Source organism: Mesocricetus auratus, unplaced genomic scaffold, assembly GCF_017639785.1.
Source record: "Mesocricetus auratus isolate SY011 unplaced genomic scaffold, BCM_Maur_2.0 Super-Scaffold_100004, whole genome shotgun sequence".
Lineage (NCBI taxonomy): Eukaryota > Metazoa > Chordata > Mammalia > Rodentia > Cricetidae > Mesocricetus > Mesocricetus auratus.
Genome location: NW_024429189.1, coordinates 112426496 through 112446941, shown reverse-complemented (window position 1 = coordinate 112446941; position 20446 = coordinate 112426496). Strand labels below are relative to the sequence as shown.

Genomic DNA, 20446 nt, shown 5'->3' with positions numbered 1-20446 from the left:
AGCTGTCATAGTAACAATGATTACAGCAGATTCTGGGCAGTTGTCTTTAGACCAGTGGCATCTCTGTTTGCCCTTTGCGTATTGTCTTCTTTGGTTCATGATTGACCTACAGTGTTCTTCATCCTTGGAATGGGACACATGGTCTGGTCCCTGCCTGACCAAACTCAATACCTCTTGTTCCCCACATGTGTCCTCTACTCCCCATCACCTCATCCCCTAGCCCTACTGTATAACACCTGGACAGGTACCTACCACTGATCCCCTGAAGAAGAATGTAAGAATTTGTAAACGATGATGCCACGTGGCACAGTTTCCTCCCCTTACCATCATATTTATAATGAAAACTGTCTCAGGAGGTGAAGTAACACTGCTGAGGGATGTGGGAAATGGACTGACTGAGATCCTTGGCAGGTCCAACTAGGATGCTGTGGCCTCGTGCCTAGGGCTTTATATAACTTCAATGTGCAGGATTCTGACTTCCAAACCAAAGAGGGAAAAATACTGGATATAAGCTGTTGATTTGTATGGGTCTCAACTCATTTTTAAATACCCCATTTTCTCAATTCTAAGATGTTTTTCAGGTTTTTTTGTTTTCTGAAATCTAAATGTACACATTTAAATTAGTTCCCTAGCTCTATCCTTTACTTGAGAACACTGTTAATAATTTGATGGTATCTTAGACGTGTATAACTTCCTATATAGTATAAAACAGAAATAGAAATTGGTAATAGCTTGGGGCTGGAAAGATGGCTCATTGGTTAAGAGCACTGGCTGTTCTTCCAGAGGACCCAGGTTCAGTTCCCAGACCCACAGTTTGCAACTGTCTGTAACCCTGGGGATTTGTTACCTTATTCTGGCCTCCAAAGACACCAGGCATGCACATGGTGCAGGTATACATGCAGGCAAAATACCCATACATATTAAATAAATTATTTATTTATTTTAGAGAGATTGATATAGCAGAGAAATAGAATCACAGATAACATATTTTCTTCTTTGAATGTTTATGGATTCTCAAAACCTGCAATTTTTCTGTAATTATGAGGAAAAGCATAAGGTACCATGAAAAAAGACAATTATACACATTGTGTCTTTGCCCTGTCAGGTTGTCCATCATAGTACCAGGTTGTTCCACTGTCTGTACATAGATCTGACCACTCTGGCGAACAAGACAGACACAAACCTGCTCCATAACAACTCCTGTTCCTAGAAAGCACAAGCTATACTCACCTGCTGAACTCATCTTATGCCTTCAGCTCTCTGGCCTTTAATTCTATGTTGGCATACTGTCAGTCTTTCATGGAGTTAGGTGAGTGAGTGAGTGATTTCTTTTATCCCTACCATCCTTCAACTCTCTTACTGTGTATGCTTACTGCTACCCCGTTGGCAGTCCCCATCTCAGGATCCTTAGCTGCCTCAGAACCTGTGCCTCTATGGCACTCACATATTGCTGCTCACCTACAAGGGAACCCAATTCTCTATCTGTATCCTTCCAGACGCAGCTCAGCCCTCCATCCTACCACTTTCTCTCTGTCCCATCTCCTCATTCTCCCCTAAGGACCTTTGCCTTGTCTCCCATGGCTCTTGTCACTTTCCCCTTGTCTGTTTCCAGCTTTTTAAGAGCCTTGTTAGCTCCCATTCATTCTTTCACTTCCCCTTGAACATGTTGTATACACCCTTGTTAGCTCCACCAACAGTGATAACAATATAAGAAAATAGTAAAATACGCTACAATCTCCTATAATAGTGTGGAGGAAATGAAACAGGATGGGATAAAACCGAGGAAGAGGAAGAGGTGGACTGCTTCATGGAGATGGTGAAATTTTGTGTGAGGATCTGAACAGTATAGTAGTGCCAGGTACACTAGACCTGGGAACTAAAAATCTGAAGCAAATCCAGGAACAAGTACAAAGGCCCTAGGACAGAAACACCCAGGGTGCTTGAAGGGTGGGAGGAGGCCAGTGGCAGTCAGGTCATCTGGAGTCTAGATGAGGTAGGAAGACTGTGAAGAGCCCCTGAATGTTCATGTGATTTAAATTAAGCAGTACAGGCCACTGGCAAGCCATGTGCTGTCAATAAGGTGTGGATAGCAGTGTAGCCTCTAGGTCCTGGTCAAGGCTGGAAGCACAGGGTGTCCTCGTCCCATTCAAAGGCTTTGTACATATTACCTCTTTGACATCCACCTCACAAAATAAACAACTAAATAAGTAGGTAGGTAGGTAGGTAGATAGATAGATAGATAGATAGATAGATAGATAGATAGATAGATAGGGTGTCCAGGCAGTGTCTTAGTTACTTTTCCATTTTTATAAATAGACACCATACTTAAATCACCTTATAGAAGAAAAAGTTTATTGGGGCTGACAGGTTCAGAGGGTTAGAGTCCATGACCATCATGTCAGGTAGCATTACGGCACGCAGGCATGCCATTGGAGCAATAGCTGGGAGTTCACATCTTAAGACAGCAACCATGAGGTAGATGAAGATCTAACTGGGAGTGGCATGGGATTTTGAAACCTCACCCCCAGTGACACATCTCTTCCAAGAAGGACATACTTCCTAATCCTTCTCAAACAGTCCAACTACTTGGGACCAAGTATTCAAACAAATGTACAATCCTGTGGAGGCCATTCTCATTCATACTGCCATATTCCACTCCCTGGCCCCCATATGCTTGTGGCCATATCATAATGTAAACTGCACTCAATCCAACTTCAAAAGTCCCATGGCCTTTCACGGTCTCAGTACAGTTTAAAAGGTTAAAGTTCAAAGTCTCTTCTGAGACTCAAGGCAATCTTTTAACTGTAACCCTTTTAAATTATAAAAGCAAATGTAATATTTCCAACATACAACGGCTCAGAATATACATTTGCTATTCCAAAGGGGCGGGGGGGCAAATCAGGGCATAGTGAGGAAATAATGGAATACTGAAATGCAGCAGGGCAAACTCCAAATCCTGTAGCTCTATGTCTGATGTCAAGGTATTAAATGTCTCTGCCCTTCCAGTTTTACTGACTGAAGCACATATTAGCCTATGAGGACTATTCTCATTTAAGCCGCCACAGACAACTTTGGCAAACACATCCAGAGTCATTGAACATGCCCATGTCCTTAAAGTCTGCTTTTACACATTCATTAATATGTTACATGTGTGCTATTTTATTTCCTCAGTTAGGAAGTCATTTGTTTAATCCCTGTGTCTCTGTGTCAGATGAAGATAGCATCTTCCTTACAGAATTGTCAGTGTCAATTTGTCAATGACAGAAAAAGTTACATTTGTGTAGAAGTTTCAGCACACAGAGGACACTCCATTTTAATTTCCTCAAGTTGACAATAGGATGATTTATATTAGCTGAATATAGAATTTTAAACTTAGGCTTTTAATTTCTAGGCAAATAATGGCCACATTTTTCTACAGATATATAAATTAATGTAGGTAATTCCAAACAATCAGCTATGTAGAATGATGGAGTAGTTGTGTGCAAATGATGTTAATTAGACAGAGTTTTCAACTATTGCACATGAGATATGTGTATAGAATTGGGAAGAGCAAACAGCCCTGTTCTTCCCCCAGAACATACACCTGCTGCTCTGTTTACTTGGGGGTTTTGGTTCCTTTTGTAGTTTCCTAACAAGATTGTGGCTCAGGTAGCCTGTGATGTTCTTCAGCTGCTGGTTTCCTACTGGGAAAAGCTTCAGATGTTTGAAACTGCTCTACCGCGAAAAATGGCAGAAGTAAGTCCTTTATCTACAATGCTAAAGCATCTGCATTCCCTTCTTACTAATGTATTTGATATCTAATTAACTGTAGATCCTCAAATAATTGTTAGAGAAGCAACTATTAAACTGCCATGTGAGCCCTGTTTTCAGGCAGTGTTGGCTGGCTCTTCTCAGCTGCAATTCTAGGCACTGTGCAAAGAAGTCTGCAGTGTTACAGGGCAGAGGCTGATGCTTGGAGAGTTTGAAAGGCAGACACAACCACAACAAAGAGACCTTTTGTAGGTTGGGCTTTATTCACTGAGAGTAATTTGGATGGTGCCAACAAGGAGTAGGCAGCTGGTTTAATGCCTTCCTTCCAGGGTTGGTGCTTAGCTGTTGTGTAAAGCAGTTGTTCCCAGACTAAAGTCCTGGGCCACGCTTGCTGCTGTGGCAGTTACTCAGCAGTAATGAGATCAGTGCAGTATTAGCCTCTGATGGGGAGGTAGCCAGGAGAGGAGGCAGGAGGAACAGGAAGTACTCAACCACAGCTTCTCAGAGGTCTGCTACAGCCAAAGGGTCTTTGCTCAGAACAGAGCAGGGACTAGCTCACAGAGCCTGGCAGTTTTTATAACTGTACTTCTTCAGGCAAGCCCTGTTCCTTACCCATCTAGTGGATCCTCTGAGAAAATTAGATTTGTCCCCATGATGGATGGCTGGGAGAGAGAAGAAGTGATGCAGATTCATTTCCTTCCAGCCCTAGACAGACTTCATTGGTTGGGATCACTTTGTTCTCTCAGAATCACATCAAGAGTCACAAGTGGTTTTTGACCTGAAATGACCTGGAGTAAAATAGACCTTTTACTCTGCTTCAGAATGTAAAGTTGGGTTTAGTGTCACCTTGTAATTATCCAGACAGGATACCTGTGAAGAAGATTGGCATGCTGTGATGTGGGAACAGGAGATGGAGACCTATGCTAATTTATAGTAGTAAATTATTTTCATAATTACTTTGAACTTTTTTCACTTTACTGGAAATGTAGGAATAATAGTAGATATTACGTGGCTATAGAGAGAACTATTCCTTACTATGAGGTCCCAGTCTCCCACCAAAGACGTAGAAACCATTACGTGATCGTTACTTTCAAATCTGCTACAACTGGTCCTCAGTGTTCTATCATCATTAGTGAGTAGGTACCAAGTTGTGTTTAGTTGTAAGGTCATCTTGGGATTCTTAGCATATAGCTTCCAAACTATCATGGTCTGCTTGATTGGGTTTTATCTTTTATGCAGATCCTTGTGGCCACAATTGCATTTCTTTTACCAAGTGCAGAGTACTCCTCAGTGGAAACAGATAAAAAGGTAAGTGTCATGTTCGGTAGCTTTCCCCCACAGTAATTTTTAAGTATAAGACAGAGTGGTATCTAATATTCCTGATGATGGTATCATTTATTACATCCTTTTATGGTGGTGGCTTTAATATGCTTTCCTATGAAAGCCGTTTTTGTATACATACTTATCCTGCATTTGTGTGTCAGTTGAATATTGAACAGGGACAATTCTGTTTATTTTTACTTCCAGTGGGTCCTAAGGGCCATAGAATGAGATTCTGGATATGTTTCTTCTTCTAGTTTATTGTGTCCTTGCTCCTCTGCCTCTTGGACTGGTGCATGGCACTGCCTGTGAATGCCCTTCTCCACCCTGTGTCCACAGCAGTCCTGGAGGAGCTGCACCCACCCCGGGCTCCCTTGCTGGATTATATCTACAGGGTGAGTCTCCCCTAAGCCTTGGGCATAGACAGCGGACCTACAGATTAAAAATTACCAAAATGTTGTACATTCATGTATTTGTGCCTTCTGAAAAGGAGCTGTGGAAGGTTAAGTATTTGGAAAGAAATGAATAATTAATGAATAAACAGAACACACACAGTTGTAGAAAGCCAGTAGTTGCCAAGGTGAAGATACATACATTTCACATGACTGTTGTCTTTAAACAACTGCTGTTTGATCAGAATGCCCCCAATCTTCATGGCACATGATCTCTGCCTACTTAATTTCAAAATGGACTGTTTCTATTATAGGAGGGTCTGCAGCATCCAAAGATCTGTTGTAGCAAAGTAAGAAAAAACCCATAATGCTTCTAGTAATTTCTTTGCCTTAAAGAAACCTCAAGAGGAAGGTGTGGTGGTGCATGCTTGTAATCCCAGAATTTGGGAGCATGGGGACAAAAGGATTGCCTTGCATTCAAGGCTGCCTAGGTTATATAATGAAACCCTGACTCAAGACTAGAACCAAAACAAAAGGGAAAAAAATCCTTAGGATAGGAGTTAAGAAATCTCACTTTGTGAGAAGTGAGAGACTTTAAAATCTGTTTTCAATTTATTTTTATTTAGTTATGCTTTCAAAATCATATTAAATTATCCCTTATAATTCATTGGTTCATGCGTTGTACTTATTTAAACTCAGGTTGTGGTCACTCTGCCCTCTATCATGAGGACTTTCCCATAGGTGTCTTTCATCTCCTGGTCTGGTTCCTTCCACTTATGTTGCCTTTGGAGGGTGAGGGACTGAGAAATCTTACAGTCACACAAGAACAGAAACCTTTTCACTTGTGCTCCTTTTGGCCTGAGAATGTAGGTATTGCTACTGACTTGCTTATAGCAAAAAGATATTTAAGAATGAAAACAACCCCATACTTTGACATGTTCCTAAGTAGAAGTCCTGTCTTGCAAGCACTGTGGGGACAGTTTGTCAAGGGTCAGGAGGTATTGGCATACTGAGTACCATTCCTGTCTGTTCTCCTCAGGTTCTGCACTGCTGTGTCTGTGGCTCAAGCACATACACACAGCAAAGTCACTACACTCTGACCTTGGCTGACTTGTCATCCACGGATTATGACCCCTTCCTGCCTCTAGCAAATGTGAGGAACTCGGAGCCGGTCCAGTACCATTCATCATCAGACCTGGGGAACCTGCTGACCGTGGAAGAGGGTGCGTATGTCTACAAATATACAATCTTATGGGCAGGAAGAAGTGAGATTGTAGTCTTGTCCATCCTTGTGTTTTGGGTTTGTTTTGAATCTACTTGTTGAAGTCCCAGTTTATAGGGTCTCTGATGGCAAATTGCCTTTCCTGTTTCTTTCTCTTTCTTCCTGTTATTTTTTCCTCCTTTCTTTTTTTCTCATCTTAAATTATTCACATGGTTTTGTATTACTGAAAATCTCTTGTCTCATACCCATAGAATGCAAAAAAAAAGGGCTCCTTTCTCATTCCTCAAGAAATTTTATATCTGGTGGGAGAGATAGGACAGTACTGAACTAGTAGCATCCTCAGGACTTCCCATAGGGAAGAATTAAGCTAGACACAGCAAGGAGGGTAGGCTTTAAAGGAGCTCATAGAGAATACTGGAACAGAAGCACCTCATGAAGAAAGCTGAGAGCTTACTTGACCCCACTTAGGGTGTGTTTCCGTGGCAGACAAGTCTATGGAAATTGTTATGACTTGGCTGCTGTATTTCCCCCTTAGCCATTCATCCAAATGAAATGCACCCAATCTAAGCCTTGGAATATTTGTCTGAAAAGTGAGCGGGTCATTATAAGTGTGGCAAATTTTCATGAAACTAAGCACATATAAATGTATAAAACTGGTATATACCAATTTATTAATGGGTTATGTTAATGTCTGGTTCCTGGTTGTGGTATTGGACTGTATATCTGAGATGTTACCCCTGAGATGAAGGGTAGTTAAGATCTCTTTTATTTCCTATTACTGTATATGAATCTTCAACTGACTCAATTAACAGTTTGTAAATGTGGCTACAGAGTAGTACACTATCACCCAGGGATTTTGCATAAAGCTTTTCAGTTTGAAAGCTAGGATCAAGAATGGAATTCATGGCAAAGCATCCTTAAGGGAAAAGTAATGAGAGGCTGTCACCAAGTAAGTAAAGTCAGGGTCATGGAAAAGGACCAACATAGAGTCATTAGAGGTCATTCCTAGACACCAAAGTCAGAGAGTAAGTGGTGCATAAGCAGTTAGCAGTGCTGTGTGCTTCAAGAAGCCAATGGAAGCAGAGAGCAGAAAGGGACTGTGTTTGCCAGGAAGTGTTGAGATATGGACATTACCGAAACACTTAGTCCAGATTAGCTAGATAGCATGAGTTGGTGACCACTCAAACCTGTGACAGACCCCTCTCATGGGCTTTTGGTGAAGAGGGAAGAGACACAGCAGGCTATGATCAGGTTGGTGTGCAGAGTATATGGTGCACCCTAAAATAGGTTCACCACTGTTGTGTTGACTTACTTAGGCTATTGCCTATTCTGGATACAATTGTTACTTTTAAATAAAGTTACAGTCAGGATATGTAGTCAAGCCATCTGTGAGCACATGTGCTCAGATTGATCATTGTTAATAACTACTTAAAGTAGAAGAAAGGGGGAAGGGCTTCATGAAGGATCTTCTTCTTTTTAATAGTTTGTGGAAACACTGAGCTGGCTTGTCATTAGTTGAGTCCCGATCATCTTCAGTTCTCAGGGAACATATAGGAAGTAGACTTAGCTGAAATGTGGCAACAGGAGAGATCAGTGGTTCACAAATGCTCCTTTTCCTGACTCCAGTCAGGATTTTATTAGAAGTGCCATCGTGTCATAGTTTGTTATGACACCAAGTTATTCTCCCATTGTAGAATTCAAATATTCACAAAATCCCAAAAGCACAACCTCTGTGAGCAAAAGTAGAGGTAAGTTGGTTTTCCAACTGATATTTTCTGCCTTGGCCCTTTGTCATATTGTACTTTTATCATTAGTTTTATGCTTGCCCTGCTGTCATGACAACGGTGTGTTTCACATTATGAACTGTGAACTCCCAGCTGGTTTCATGTGACTCTCTGGAGGAGTAACATTTCTTAGCCGGAGCATTAGATTTGTTGTGTAGAAATCTTACATATTTCTCTTAGGTTGTGGGAAAAAGTTTAAGTTTAGGAAGAGATGTAAATGACCACTTGTGTGACACTTTATTTTCCATTATAGGTATAGATTTCATGTACATTGAAAAAATTGGTAAGAAAGTCAAGAAAATTCAAGGTGATCTTGTTCTCTTATATTTTTGGTTGTGAGCCTAGTCTTTAATGGCTGAGCCATCTCTCCAGCCCGGTGACCTTGTTCTCATTCATTGCTCAGAATTCCCCAAATTTCAGAGATTTGTTTCTTTCTGGGGTTTTATATAGCACAAAAAAATATGTTATATGTAAGCTGGTTGGGTAGTATCTAAAACTAATGTATGTGTTGTGTGTGTATGTGTGTATTTGTATATATATTTTAAGACATATATTTACAGTGATTTATGTGTTAATATTTGATTGTTTATATTGTGATTTTAAAAACCAGTTACTTCCTAATACTCATAGCTCAAATTATGGACCTTAATTTACATATTTAGACCTTCCCCATAAAATTTGAAGTTTCATTTTTACTTGTTATCAAATTGATACATCAGGCTTTATAAATTTGGCAGATTGAAATTTCCTCAGCTACTCTCAGTCTGAAGTACTCATTTCACTTTCTAGTTACAGCATTAGTATATCTACCTTTCCATTTAACCCCCTTCTGTAAAACCCTGCTACTTGAGCTGTGAGATATATATATGTATATGTATATATATATATATATGTTAAAACTCTGTAAATCAGTTCCTCTTGGATACTAAATCATCAAGTACACATTTAGTTAAGTTCTTCTAAATGCCTCCTTGATTTATTAACATGACAAATTCTCTTAAATGTTTTAAGTGCCCTCATAACAAAACATAAATTGTCACAATGATTATTAAACAAGCTGCTTCAAATCTTTAAACATGACCCCGAGGTTTATTAATGTCCTCTTTAAGTCTACCTTCACGCAACAGAGGGTACCACAGTAACCTCCCTGACCAACTTTCTGGCCCCAACTGCCCCTTCAACCTGGGTTTTACCTTCATCTGAGCTCCCAAAATTTTATCTGTCTAACATGGGGATGCTTCTCTTTGGCTTATTCCTTTATCTGCAGACATTTTAAAGTCCCTTTCAGAGTGACAGCTTGATGTAAGTTGATTCTTTAGCAGTCTGTTTCAACTATCTTCTTAAATTTAAATAGAATTAGTGTCAAAATGAACAAACAATCTTACAATTAAAAATCAAACATTCAGCTGGATGTAATGTTTAATCATCTTTAATCCCAGCAGAGGCAAGTGGATATCTGTGAGTTCCAGGCCAACCTGGTCTGCATAATGAGTTCTAGACCAGTTTAGGTGTCTCCTAAACCAAACCAAAAATCAAAATGAAACATTGAAATTACTGACAGAAGTCTCGTAGTGGCCCCAGTCTCCTCACATTTTCTTCCTGCTCTTCACAGAGAAGAAGAGAAGAAGTGTGGAATTGATCCCCCTCACTGCACGAATGGTGATGGCCCACCTAGTAAACCACCTAGGCCACTATCCACTGAGTGGGGGCCCTGCTGTACTGCACAGCCTGGTCAGTGAGAACCATGACAATGCCCATGTGGAAGGTGCTGAGCTGTCCTCAGAGGTGTTCAGGAGCCCAAACCTGCAGCTCTTCGTATTTAATGATAGTACCCTCATCTCCTACCTTCAGACACCTGCAGAAGCATCAGATGGAGGGACTTCAGGGGGTTCCCTCTCAGATGTGAGAGTCATTGTGAGGGATATCTCAGGGAAGTACTCTTGGGATGGCAAGGTTTTATATGGACCTCTGGAAAGCCGCTTGGCACCCAGTGGAAGGAATCCCTCATTTCAGATTTCTGGCTGGCATCAACATACGTGTGGACCTCAGAAAGATTTGTCTCACAGTGAGGAGGGAGATGATGCACTTGACAAATTACTTGAAAACATTGGCCATACAAGCCCTGAATGCCTTTTACCATCACAACTAAATCTAAATGAGCCTTCGCCACCCCCATGTGGGATGAACTGTGACCAAGAGAAGGAAATCATTGAGGTCATCCTGCGTCAGAGCATACAGGAAGATGAGTATGTCCAGAGGTGTAACTCTAATTCTGCAGTGAAGGTCACCAGCCAAGGGCAGCCCTCGCCGGTGGAACCCCGAGGACCCTTTTATTTCTGCAGGTTGTTGCTTGATGACCTAGGAATGAATTCCTGGGACAGAAGGTAACAGTTCTATGAATGTTTTGTCATTACTTCTATGTAAGGATTCTTCTTTTTATCGATTTGAGGTTAAAGAATAAGAAATAGAGGTTTTTCCAGATTTCAGTATTTATAGATTATTTTTAGCTACTGGATTAAAACTAGAAATAAAACTGAATTGTCGCTCCTTTAAAGCTAGAAAGCATTGCTTTCCTTCTTGTGGCCCTGACCACTTCTGTTTCTATTTTCATACAAGATGCAAATGGACTGCGAGGTGAGTAAACTGCTGTCTAGCTACAGGATAGGTGAGGAATGTGAACTTGATGTTATGTCTCTGCATACTCAGGGATATTGGAGCTCATTTTGAAGCCTTCTAATTAGTTACTTTCTTTTGCTATGATAAAGGCAACTCATAGAAGAAGAGCTTAATTTGGACATATGCTTAGGATTTATAATGACAGGAACAGCAGGTAGTAGATATGACAGCTGACAACAATGGAAAACTCACATATCTAATTGATAACAGGAAGCAGAGAGAGTGCACTGGAAATGTCACATGACTTTTGAAATCTTAAGGCCTGTCCCCAGTGATAAACTCCTTCCCGCAAGGCCATACCTCCTAAACTTACCTAAACAAGACCATCAACTGGGGAACAAGTATTCAAATGCCCAAGAATATGGGGAACATCTCACTCAAACAACTACAGTACCTATCACAGTTTTTCAGTGATTGAGACAGTAAGTGGATAGATGATGGCTGTCTTAGTTAGGGTTACTATTCTGTGAAGAGAGACCATGGCCAAGGCAGCTCCTACAAATGAAAGTATTTAATTGAGGCTGGCTTACTGGTTCAGAGGTTTTAGTTCATTGTTCTCATAATGGGAAGCATGGTGGCATACAAACAGACATGGTGCTGGAGAGGTAGCTGAGAGTCCTACATCTGGATCCGCAGGCAGTAGGAAGCGAGAGACACTGGGCCTGACTTGAGCTTGTAAAACCCCAAAGCCCACCCCCAGTGATACACTTGCTCCAACAAGGCTACACTTACTCCAACAAGAAGATACCTCTTCATAGTGCCATTCCCTAAGAGCCTATGGGGGCCATTCCTATTCAAACTACCATAATGGCTATGTTTGTTATTGGATTAAAAATAGCAGAGTTAGATGGATTTCTTCTTCCATCTTTTTTTTTGTAGGAAGAATTTTCATTTGTTGAAGAAAAATTCAAAATTATTGAGAGAGCTAAAGAATCTGGACTCACGTCAGTGGTATGTAAAAGTGTACTGAAATATTTTTCCCTGTCTATCCTTATGAGCTCATTGTATCAAATACAGCTTCAGGAAAGAAGGTACCTATAGTGATAACAAAGTATTTTCTGTAGCCCAGAATCTGCTGGTATTGACTTTGACTGAACATTTGGTGTTTTGTTTTTGGGATACTGATTCTTTTAAGTTGCCCAGGCTGGCCTTCAACATACTCTGTAGCCCAGTTAGGCCTTGAACATGTATATAGTCCTCCTGCCTCAGCCTCCAAGTAGCTGGAATCATAGGCTTTTGTTAATTTAAAAGCAAACACAAAAATCAAACAAAAACCTCCCATATCTTGTTCTTTTCTAATTTCATGGCCTCTTTTTCATTAATTGTTGTTGTGGGGTGTGTGTGTGTGTGTGTGTGTGTGTGTGTGTGTGTGTGTGTGTGTGTGTTCTCACTTTATTTACTACATTTTTCTTTTATGTACGTCTGTGTGTACATACATATATGCATACAACCTACTGAGTCTTTTTAGTGTTGTTTACATATGTTTTGTTAAAGGGTGACTGATGGGGGAAGTTCTGTGTATATGTCAATAAAGCACTGTTGGCCAATAGGGAAGCAAGATAAGTGGGACTAGGAGTCTTGGAGGATTCTGGGAAATGTAGTGAACTGGCTGGTCACCTTGTGACTCTCGGGAGGAATGAACACGGCAGGAGTGCATCCTAGCAAAGATAACTTCTTGTAAAATATATATGAGTAACTATGGGTTAATAATCAAGTCAGACCTAGCCTATAAGAAACCAAGAAAACGGCCAACAGCTTCATAATTAATATAGTGTCTTGTGTGTTATTTGGGGGTTCAGACAGCACGGCAGGGCCCAGGCGGCTATCGAGAAGGCTACACTTTACAGATGACCACTTTGGAGTGATTTCTACAGTGGTTGCCCTGTATATTCCCATCAACAATGAATAAAGCACCCAGCCTGACATCCTCCCTACTTGAATTTATTCTCTTGATGATAGCCATTCTGACTGAAATAAGGTAGAATCTTAAGGCAGGTTTAATTGACATTTCTGTGTGTCTAAAGATATTGGACACTTCAATTATTTAGAGGCCACTTGTATTTCTTCTTTTAAGAACTATCTTGTTCATGAAACTATTTGTTGATTTGGGGTTTGCTATTTAATTTAGTAGTTCTTTATATATCCTATATATTTGGACCTGTCTGACTTTAGTTATGAATTTTTTTTTGTTTTTTTCTCATTCTGTAGCTCCCTTCAGGATGGTGATTTTTTTTCCTTGCTGTACTATAAAGCCTTGTGATTTTTTGCTAGTTCTTAGAATTATTTTCTCTGCTGTTAGAAAATCCCTGTCTATTCTTTTGTCTTGAGTATTTTCCCTGTTTTTCTTTAGCAGCTTCAATCTAAAATGTAGTCTTTAGTCCATCCTGAATTGATTTTTATGTAGGATGAGAGATGGGCTCTAATCTTATTCTTCTTCATGTTAAACAGGCTGGTTTTCTCCCTTGTGTATGTTTGGCACTGTTGTCAAAAATTAAATGGTTTCAACTAAATGGCTTTATTTTGGGTTCTTGTCTACTAGCCTTCATGTTTTTGTGTCAGCACTATGCTATTTTCTAAGCATGCATTTTCACTATCATTTGTGTTCAGGTGGATTTCTTGTGGTTTTATTCTTTATTCTTAAGTAAATGCTTGGCTCATGTCACTATTATTTGCATATCAGGTTTATAACTGTGGTATTTCGTTGGTGGTTTGAATTCTTGAACCTAGGTATAACAATAACAACTATTAATCTCCACCTGGAATTGAAAAGGCATATGCACGCACACTTATATACATACACACACACACACACACACACACACACACACACACTTACCTTTAAGAGAACTTAATGAAAAAAACATCTTTTTCAATCTAGAGGTCTTAATTGGGTTCATTTTCTCTGCCAGTTAAAGAATTAAAAAGCAGGAAAATCTGAAGCTCAAAGGAAGGTGTCAGCAGAGAAATCTCAAGCATCACAGACAGAATCAGCAGTTGAAGAAAGATGCTTATCGGGGGTGAGGAAACACACACATGCAGCAAACACATAGAGAAAAAGACCTCTGCAAAGCAGAAGGTGTACTTGGAAGCTGAAAATCCAGTATCTTCTTGAGGTCTTGGAGTTTTAAAGTCTCTTAAGAGATCTCTTTCCTACTTTAGGGTTGGTCAGTTTGAAGACAGATAAGATGGTTGATTGGTCCCCAACTATTGTGGACCTTGAACTTGTTGAGCCAGTTCATCAGTAGTAGGCCTGATGGGAGGCAACTGCCAGGCTTTTGTCTCAAGCCAGGAGGCTGAGAAAGAAACTGACCATCTTGGGAATTCACTACCTTTATTGCCTGCTTCTCCCTCTCCTTCCCTCTCCTCCCCCTTCCCTTCTCCTCTGCCTATCAACTAGTCTGTCTACCTTCTGCTCTCTCCAAAGATTCAGCAGATAAAATCATATTAAGCTTACTTATAGCGATATGTCCTTTTACTCCTTCAGAAGAATTTAGAATTAAGATACATTAATTTATATTGACCAATATGTAGGAATCAAGAGGCTATAGTTTGTTTTGTTTTATGTTTTCTTTTCTACCTTCCCATGTATCTTTCTTATCAATCATGGCTTCTTAGAGCCACACACATGTTAAAGCATGTACTTGTTTTGTATGTTTTCTGAGTGTTGGTAATGTGCCAGAATGGCTGTAGTGAGCCTGACTCCACCAGCAGCAGTGATGTGAGGCCCTTTCCTCCTGGTAACCCTACTGCTCTGCAGTGGTAAGCATTTTAGTATCAAGAAACAAAATTATACAAGTTTAAAAGATTCATTTGTGGTTGTAATTGAAGAAAGAAACCATCCTTAGGGCAGATCTTGGGACTCCATTGGTATTTTAAATGTTTTCATTTCTTGATTCAAGGAACGCTTAACTTGAATTTCAAAAAGGTTTAAAAAATGCTTTAGACCCTGCCATTTTTCTGCTCAGTCTTTCTCTCCTTGCTCTGTTCAGAACAGAGACTGGGCCCTCTGGAAAGTCCATGAGGGATTTCTGAAGGGTTCAAGCACTTATTTCACTCACTCTTGTTCTTCAATGTTGAACAATCATTTGAACCCCAAGCCCAGCTTTTCCAGAATATGCTGAATTATTCCCTGCTTCTCCAGTATTAAGTGAATGTACTGGTATCTTGTAATTGTAGCCAATTTGTTGAATGTTAATGCACTTTAGTTGCATGAGGTGCAATTGAATTAGCTCCCCGGGGTGCTGTTGCAGTAAAATATAGCTTTGGGTAGCTGATTGGCAATCTTCTGCCCTTTGATTAACCTTCACTTAAAACCCCGACTCTTGGCCTCTAAGTGCACATCAATTTATTTTATGGGAAAGGATATTTCTCAAGATTATCTTTTAAAAACCTGAACTAAGTCTGGTGGCTCTTTACCTGTAAGAAATCTAGCCTGTACCATAGATTGGTCTGGTACCAAATAAGAACACACCTTGTCCCTCAACTTTCAGGACATTTCTATTTATTTCTGGTATCAATTTATATCACTTTTGTGTGGGAACAGTGCCTGCTTCACATGTTTTGAGGGAAAAATAGTCTTGCAGCTACTAGGGTCTTTATACTGTGTGTGATGGCTGGACATACACATCACTGAGGGCTTTCTTGCCACTGTGTGGTAAAGAAATGTTTTCCTTTGTTTGATTTTTAAAACCGACAGCACAAGAAAATGGAACTAGTTTGCTCTATTCCTAATAAGAAAGAAAAAATGCATCTTGACAAGGAAGGCTGTATTGTTGATTTTTATGTATGTGTGTTCCTGAATTACCTGCTCCTTCATTCACTGGTTGTGCAGCTTGTAGATATGAAGTGCTGTTGATGCTGTAATTACCATTTCAAAAGCCTGGCGCTAACAAGGCCAGGCACACTGTCTGCATCTTAGCAGGCTCTCTGCAGTGCTAATATTTTGGAGGATGTGAAATTTGATGAATGTTTACAACTAAAGGTCACCTTTCCTCACACCCACATCAGTCAGTCCTTCATGTGAGCTTAGCCCTCTGTGCTCCTACACTGAGTAAATGAGGACTCAAGGACCCAGGATGGAAAAATCCTAGGCTTTAAGGATAAAACACTGATGTATCTCAGATAGACCTGAGGTTGTTTTTGTGTGTGTCAACTCTGTAGAACAGAGAAAAATTGGATGCTAACCACTTTTAAGTATGTAAAAGTTTTAGACAGAAATCAAATTGTAACTGCTTTTGTTCTTTTGTTGAAACAACCTTTTAGGTAAAGGTTAGGATGTCTGCTATCATCTTCTAAGCTGCCAGATTATTACAGCTCCTGTGATAAGCCAATCATATTGTAGGGGGTCCTTTCTTGTTGACCCTTGCCTGTTTTTCAGGGCAGTTAATGGTATGGCAATTTCTAGACTCCATAAGGTCTTGACTACAGAATTTCACAGACCCTCTAAGATCTATCACTTAAAAGGCAGCAGCAACAACAAAACAAAACAAACAAACAAAACACCAGCACCTCTCAACATTTCCTACAGTGGTGGAAAATTATGTTGTTTGTTTACATGTTCAGATTGAGAGTTCCTTTTCTTCCTGTATTTTCTGATTCTTCTTCACATATATTTATTCCATGAGAATGATGGGGGGGGGTCAATAGCTAGCTAATGAATAGGAAAGAATGCTCCTCCTCCTACTGTGATTTATGTAACGTTTTGGTTAAGCTTCGGTTAGCCTTGTTTAATAAGTAAAAAAATAACCATGTAGAAGGAAATATTTGAGAATTTGTTAAAATATGGAGTCCAGATCTACCAATTTGAATGTCTAATCATATTACAGTGTTGAGATATTAAACAATTAGACAGTAGAAACATTTCCGTATTGCTGAAGCACTTGATGCTTTTTCCTATGCAGTTTTTCATGGTGTAATTGGAATGTGAGAGGGGTGGGGCTGCCCCGGAAGTGGAGATCTAATTCTTTTACCATTGCAGCTATGATAAAATAAAGCTCATTGACAATAGTGCTGTCAAGTGAGTGGTTCTTGATTAAGCTTCATCTGTGCTTTTATCTCCAAACTGTCACTGAATTGCTTGGTAGGGTTCAACTTATTTTGATACTTTACTTCAAGTATCATTTGTAGAAACTAGCAATTATACATTCAGATATCGGGTATCTGGTCAGTTTAACAGAGACTTAGTTGAGACTGTACTATGCACCAAATGTTATACTAGATGTGGAAAGAGAAAAAAAAAGATGAACAGACAGGTCTTCTTTCTTCAAAGTGCATATCATAATTACATGATTTAACGGGAAACTCCCACAAATCTATCATAGAGAAAGCAAATAAAGAGTTTATATATCCAAAAGAATCTTCCCAGAACAACTGTCTGCTATGTTTGGTGCCCTCAGAATAGTCAGAACACATCCTTTCACAAAGAATATACTTAAGTGTTTCCATTTCTCATAAAGTCTTAGGATGTCTCATTGCTGCAGTCTTAAAACTGTCCATATCCTTTCCTCAAAATGTAGATACCTACTTACAATACATGTCTATTTGAAATGCTTTAGAGCAGTGGTTCTCAACCTTTCTAATGCTGCACCCCTTTAGTACAGTTTCTCATCTTGTAGTAACCTCCAACCATAAAATTACTTTTGTTGCTACTTCAAAACTGTAATTTTGCTACTGTTTTTAATGAGAACATAAACATCTGGTATGTGACACCTATGAAAGGGTCCATTTGACCCCAAAGGGGTCACGAGCAGACATGTTCTTCACCAAGCATGGGAAGAACCATGGTGGATGATGTACTCTGATAACTGCTGTTTTTGTGTCTCCAGTGTCTGAGGTATGGTCTCCTGCTTCATTAACCTTTGTCTCCTTTCAACCACCTCTGCAAAGCAGATGATACACTGGCCTAATTGGGGGCTCCCAGAATGCAAATAAGGTCATGCATCAACCTTAGAATAGTGGCTGACCCCTACTGAGTGCCAGTAGGAGTCATGCTGGCAATGACAGTAAAGGAAAACTCTGTGTGTGTGTGTGTGTGTGTGTGTGTGTGTGTGTGTGTGTGTGTGTGTATGTGTGTATCAATTCTAACTCCTTTAAATTTAAACATTTATAGCCGTGAGACACACAAGATAGCAGTGTTTTACATTGCTGAAGGGCAAGAAGACAAGTGTTCCATCCTAGCCAATGAAAGAGGAAGCCAAGCATATGAAGACTTTGTTGCTGGTCTTGGATGGGAGGTAATTAACCTAATTCATTATGTGGTTGCTAACTATAACTATTTAAAGCAGACATGAGTTGTGTATGTTCCTAGGTATATTTTTATATTCAGATGCAGCATTCATAGAGTTTTTGAAGAATGTATTGACCTTAAAAATCTGTTTCTTTTCAATATTCTATCTGTGAACTTTTACCTCTTCCTTAATACCTTTTCATTTGCTTTGCATCAAAACTGAGTAGTCACATGGGCTCAGCTAGCCACGGGTAGTAGTTTGTGGCAAAAGAAGACAAATGTGGTCACTGGGGATTTGAGAGGGGAAAAAAAGCAATGACTTGATAGGTGAAAACTGAATGAGGACCAGGATAAAGTGAAAAACTGGAACCAGAATGTGGTTGACTGTCAGTGTTGTTCCTTAATGCACAACTCCAGAATGAATGATAAGGATTTGGTTTTCTTTACTGAAAGATAAACTAATGGCTATATACACAGAGACACATACCTGCCTCCTGTGAATGTAAATCTAGAGGAAAGCATATCTCTAGAATATGAAAAGAACTCAGAGTGATCCTAATAGAGATCAAAGTAGAGAAAATACTTGGTTTTTTTTTTAATTCCTCTTACTTTTGGTTTCTCAGTTGTCTGAGTTATCTGTGTTAGGGAACCCTTGGCTGAATAAGAACTACTTTCCTTCCAAGAGTCCAGTCTTACCAAGGGCCTTCTTGAAGATGGCATTAGGACAGAATACATCAAGGTCAAGTCCATTCTTTTTCCAGAAAGTCCAAGAGCTACTGCACTTGCAGTGAACCACTGTTGCTAATAAAGTTAGGATACATGTTACTTAACTTATATATCAGTTCTTGAACCATGCCTTCTTAGTCAAGTTCAAAGAAACAACTAGAAGGGGGTTGGGAGTGTACCTCAGTAGTCAAGAACTTGCCTGGCATACTCCAGGCCCCAAGTTCTACCCCTAGAATCACAGAAAACAAAAGCATAAGTGTGACTGTAACATTCATTCAGGTTGAAGATTGGTTATACTTGGAACAGAAAAATTTTCTATTTTCTAGTGTTAAAATGGACACTTCATTGAAAAAGATATTAGTTTATAGCAAGTTAAAAATTTAGCTCTAATCACTAAGAGGGAAACATCTGTAGACTGATGACAGTAGTGTGAACTCAAGCAGCCTTTTGAAAGGCAGGTTAGTAATGACTGCTAAATTGTGTAACATCTGTTTTCCCAGACATTTTATAGAAACACTCTTTTGAGTGTTCCTTCAGTTTGAGAAAGTACTACAGATATATCAGTGAAGAATCTCTCTCTCTGTGTCTCTGTCTCTCTGTCTCTCTGTGTGTGTGTGTGTGTGTCTCTGTGTGTGTGTGTGTGTGTGTGTGTGTGTATTTATACATAGTCCCAGAGTCTAAGAGTAATGGTGTTGGCAATATGGATATGCCATACGCCATAAACTGTTTTCAATAAGTAAAGAGGTCAAGGTACAGTAGAATATATTTGAAAGAGATACTACATTTGTGTAACTCTTATTACATCAGACTGTTAGATTTGCTCTCCTTTTTAGTTAATTACTTGTCTAAGTGATAACTTGAACTTTATTTTAGGTCTTTATATAGAGAAACAACTTAGTACTATTTGTGGTTGCAGATAACTGCCTAAAATCTTGAAACAAAACCCTCCCCCAGATAAGAGGGATTTGCTATACAGACATATGCAGACATGTACATACCCTAATACATGAGGGGGAAAAGTTAGAGAAATGTGCACCAAAAAACCCAGGGGAGGGCGGGAAATTTTTTAGTTTTATTTATTTATTTTTTGGTGTTTTGGGTTTTGAGTATCTATGCTACAACCCATGCTGGGGATCAAAGCCAAGTCCTTGCACATGCCAGGCAAGCACTGTACTTCTGGGTCAGACAGTCCTTAAATTTTGATGGTGGGGCCAGGTGGTGGTGGTGCACACCTTTAATCTCAGCACTGGGGAGGAAAAGGCAGGTGGATCTCTGTGAGTATGTGACCAGCCCTGGTCTACAGAGTGAGCTCCAGGATAGGCTTCAGATCTACACAGAGAATCCCTGTCTC

At 39.8% G+C, this 20446-nt stretch overlaps 1 protein-coding gene across 4 annotated transcripts in view; it reads left to right on the top strand.

Annotated features, from left to right (window-relative positions):
* Positions 1 to 20446, top strand: part of Ralgapa2 (Ral GTPase activating protein catalytic subunit alpha 2) — a 272091-nt gene that overhangs the window by 158130 nt on the left and 93515 nt on the right. For all 4 annotated transcript variants that reach the window (XM_040746440.1, XM_040746439.1, XM_040746442.1 and 1 more), the window contains 7 exons: positions 3625 to 3735; positions 4990 to 5058; positions 5328 to 5465; positions 6502 to 6685; positions 10081 to 10852; positions 12024 to 12095; positions 18253 to 18376. In XM_040746440.1, coding sequence (XP_040602374.1) covers positions 3625 to 3735; positions 4990 to 5058; positions 5328 to 5465; positions 6502 to 6685; positions 10081 to 10852; positions 12024 to 12095; positions 18253 to 18376 — 1470 coding nt within the window. The remainder of the gene's footprint in view (positions 1 to 3624; positions 3736 to 4989; positions 5059 to 5327; positions 5466 to 6501; positions 6686 to 10080; positions 10853 to 12023; positions 12096 to 18252; positions 18377 to 20446) is intronic.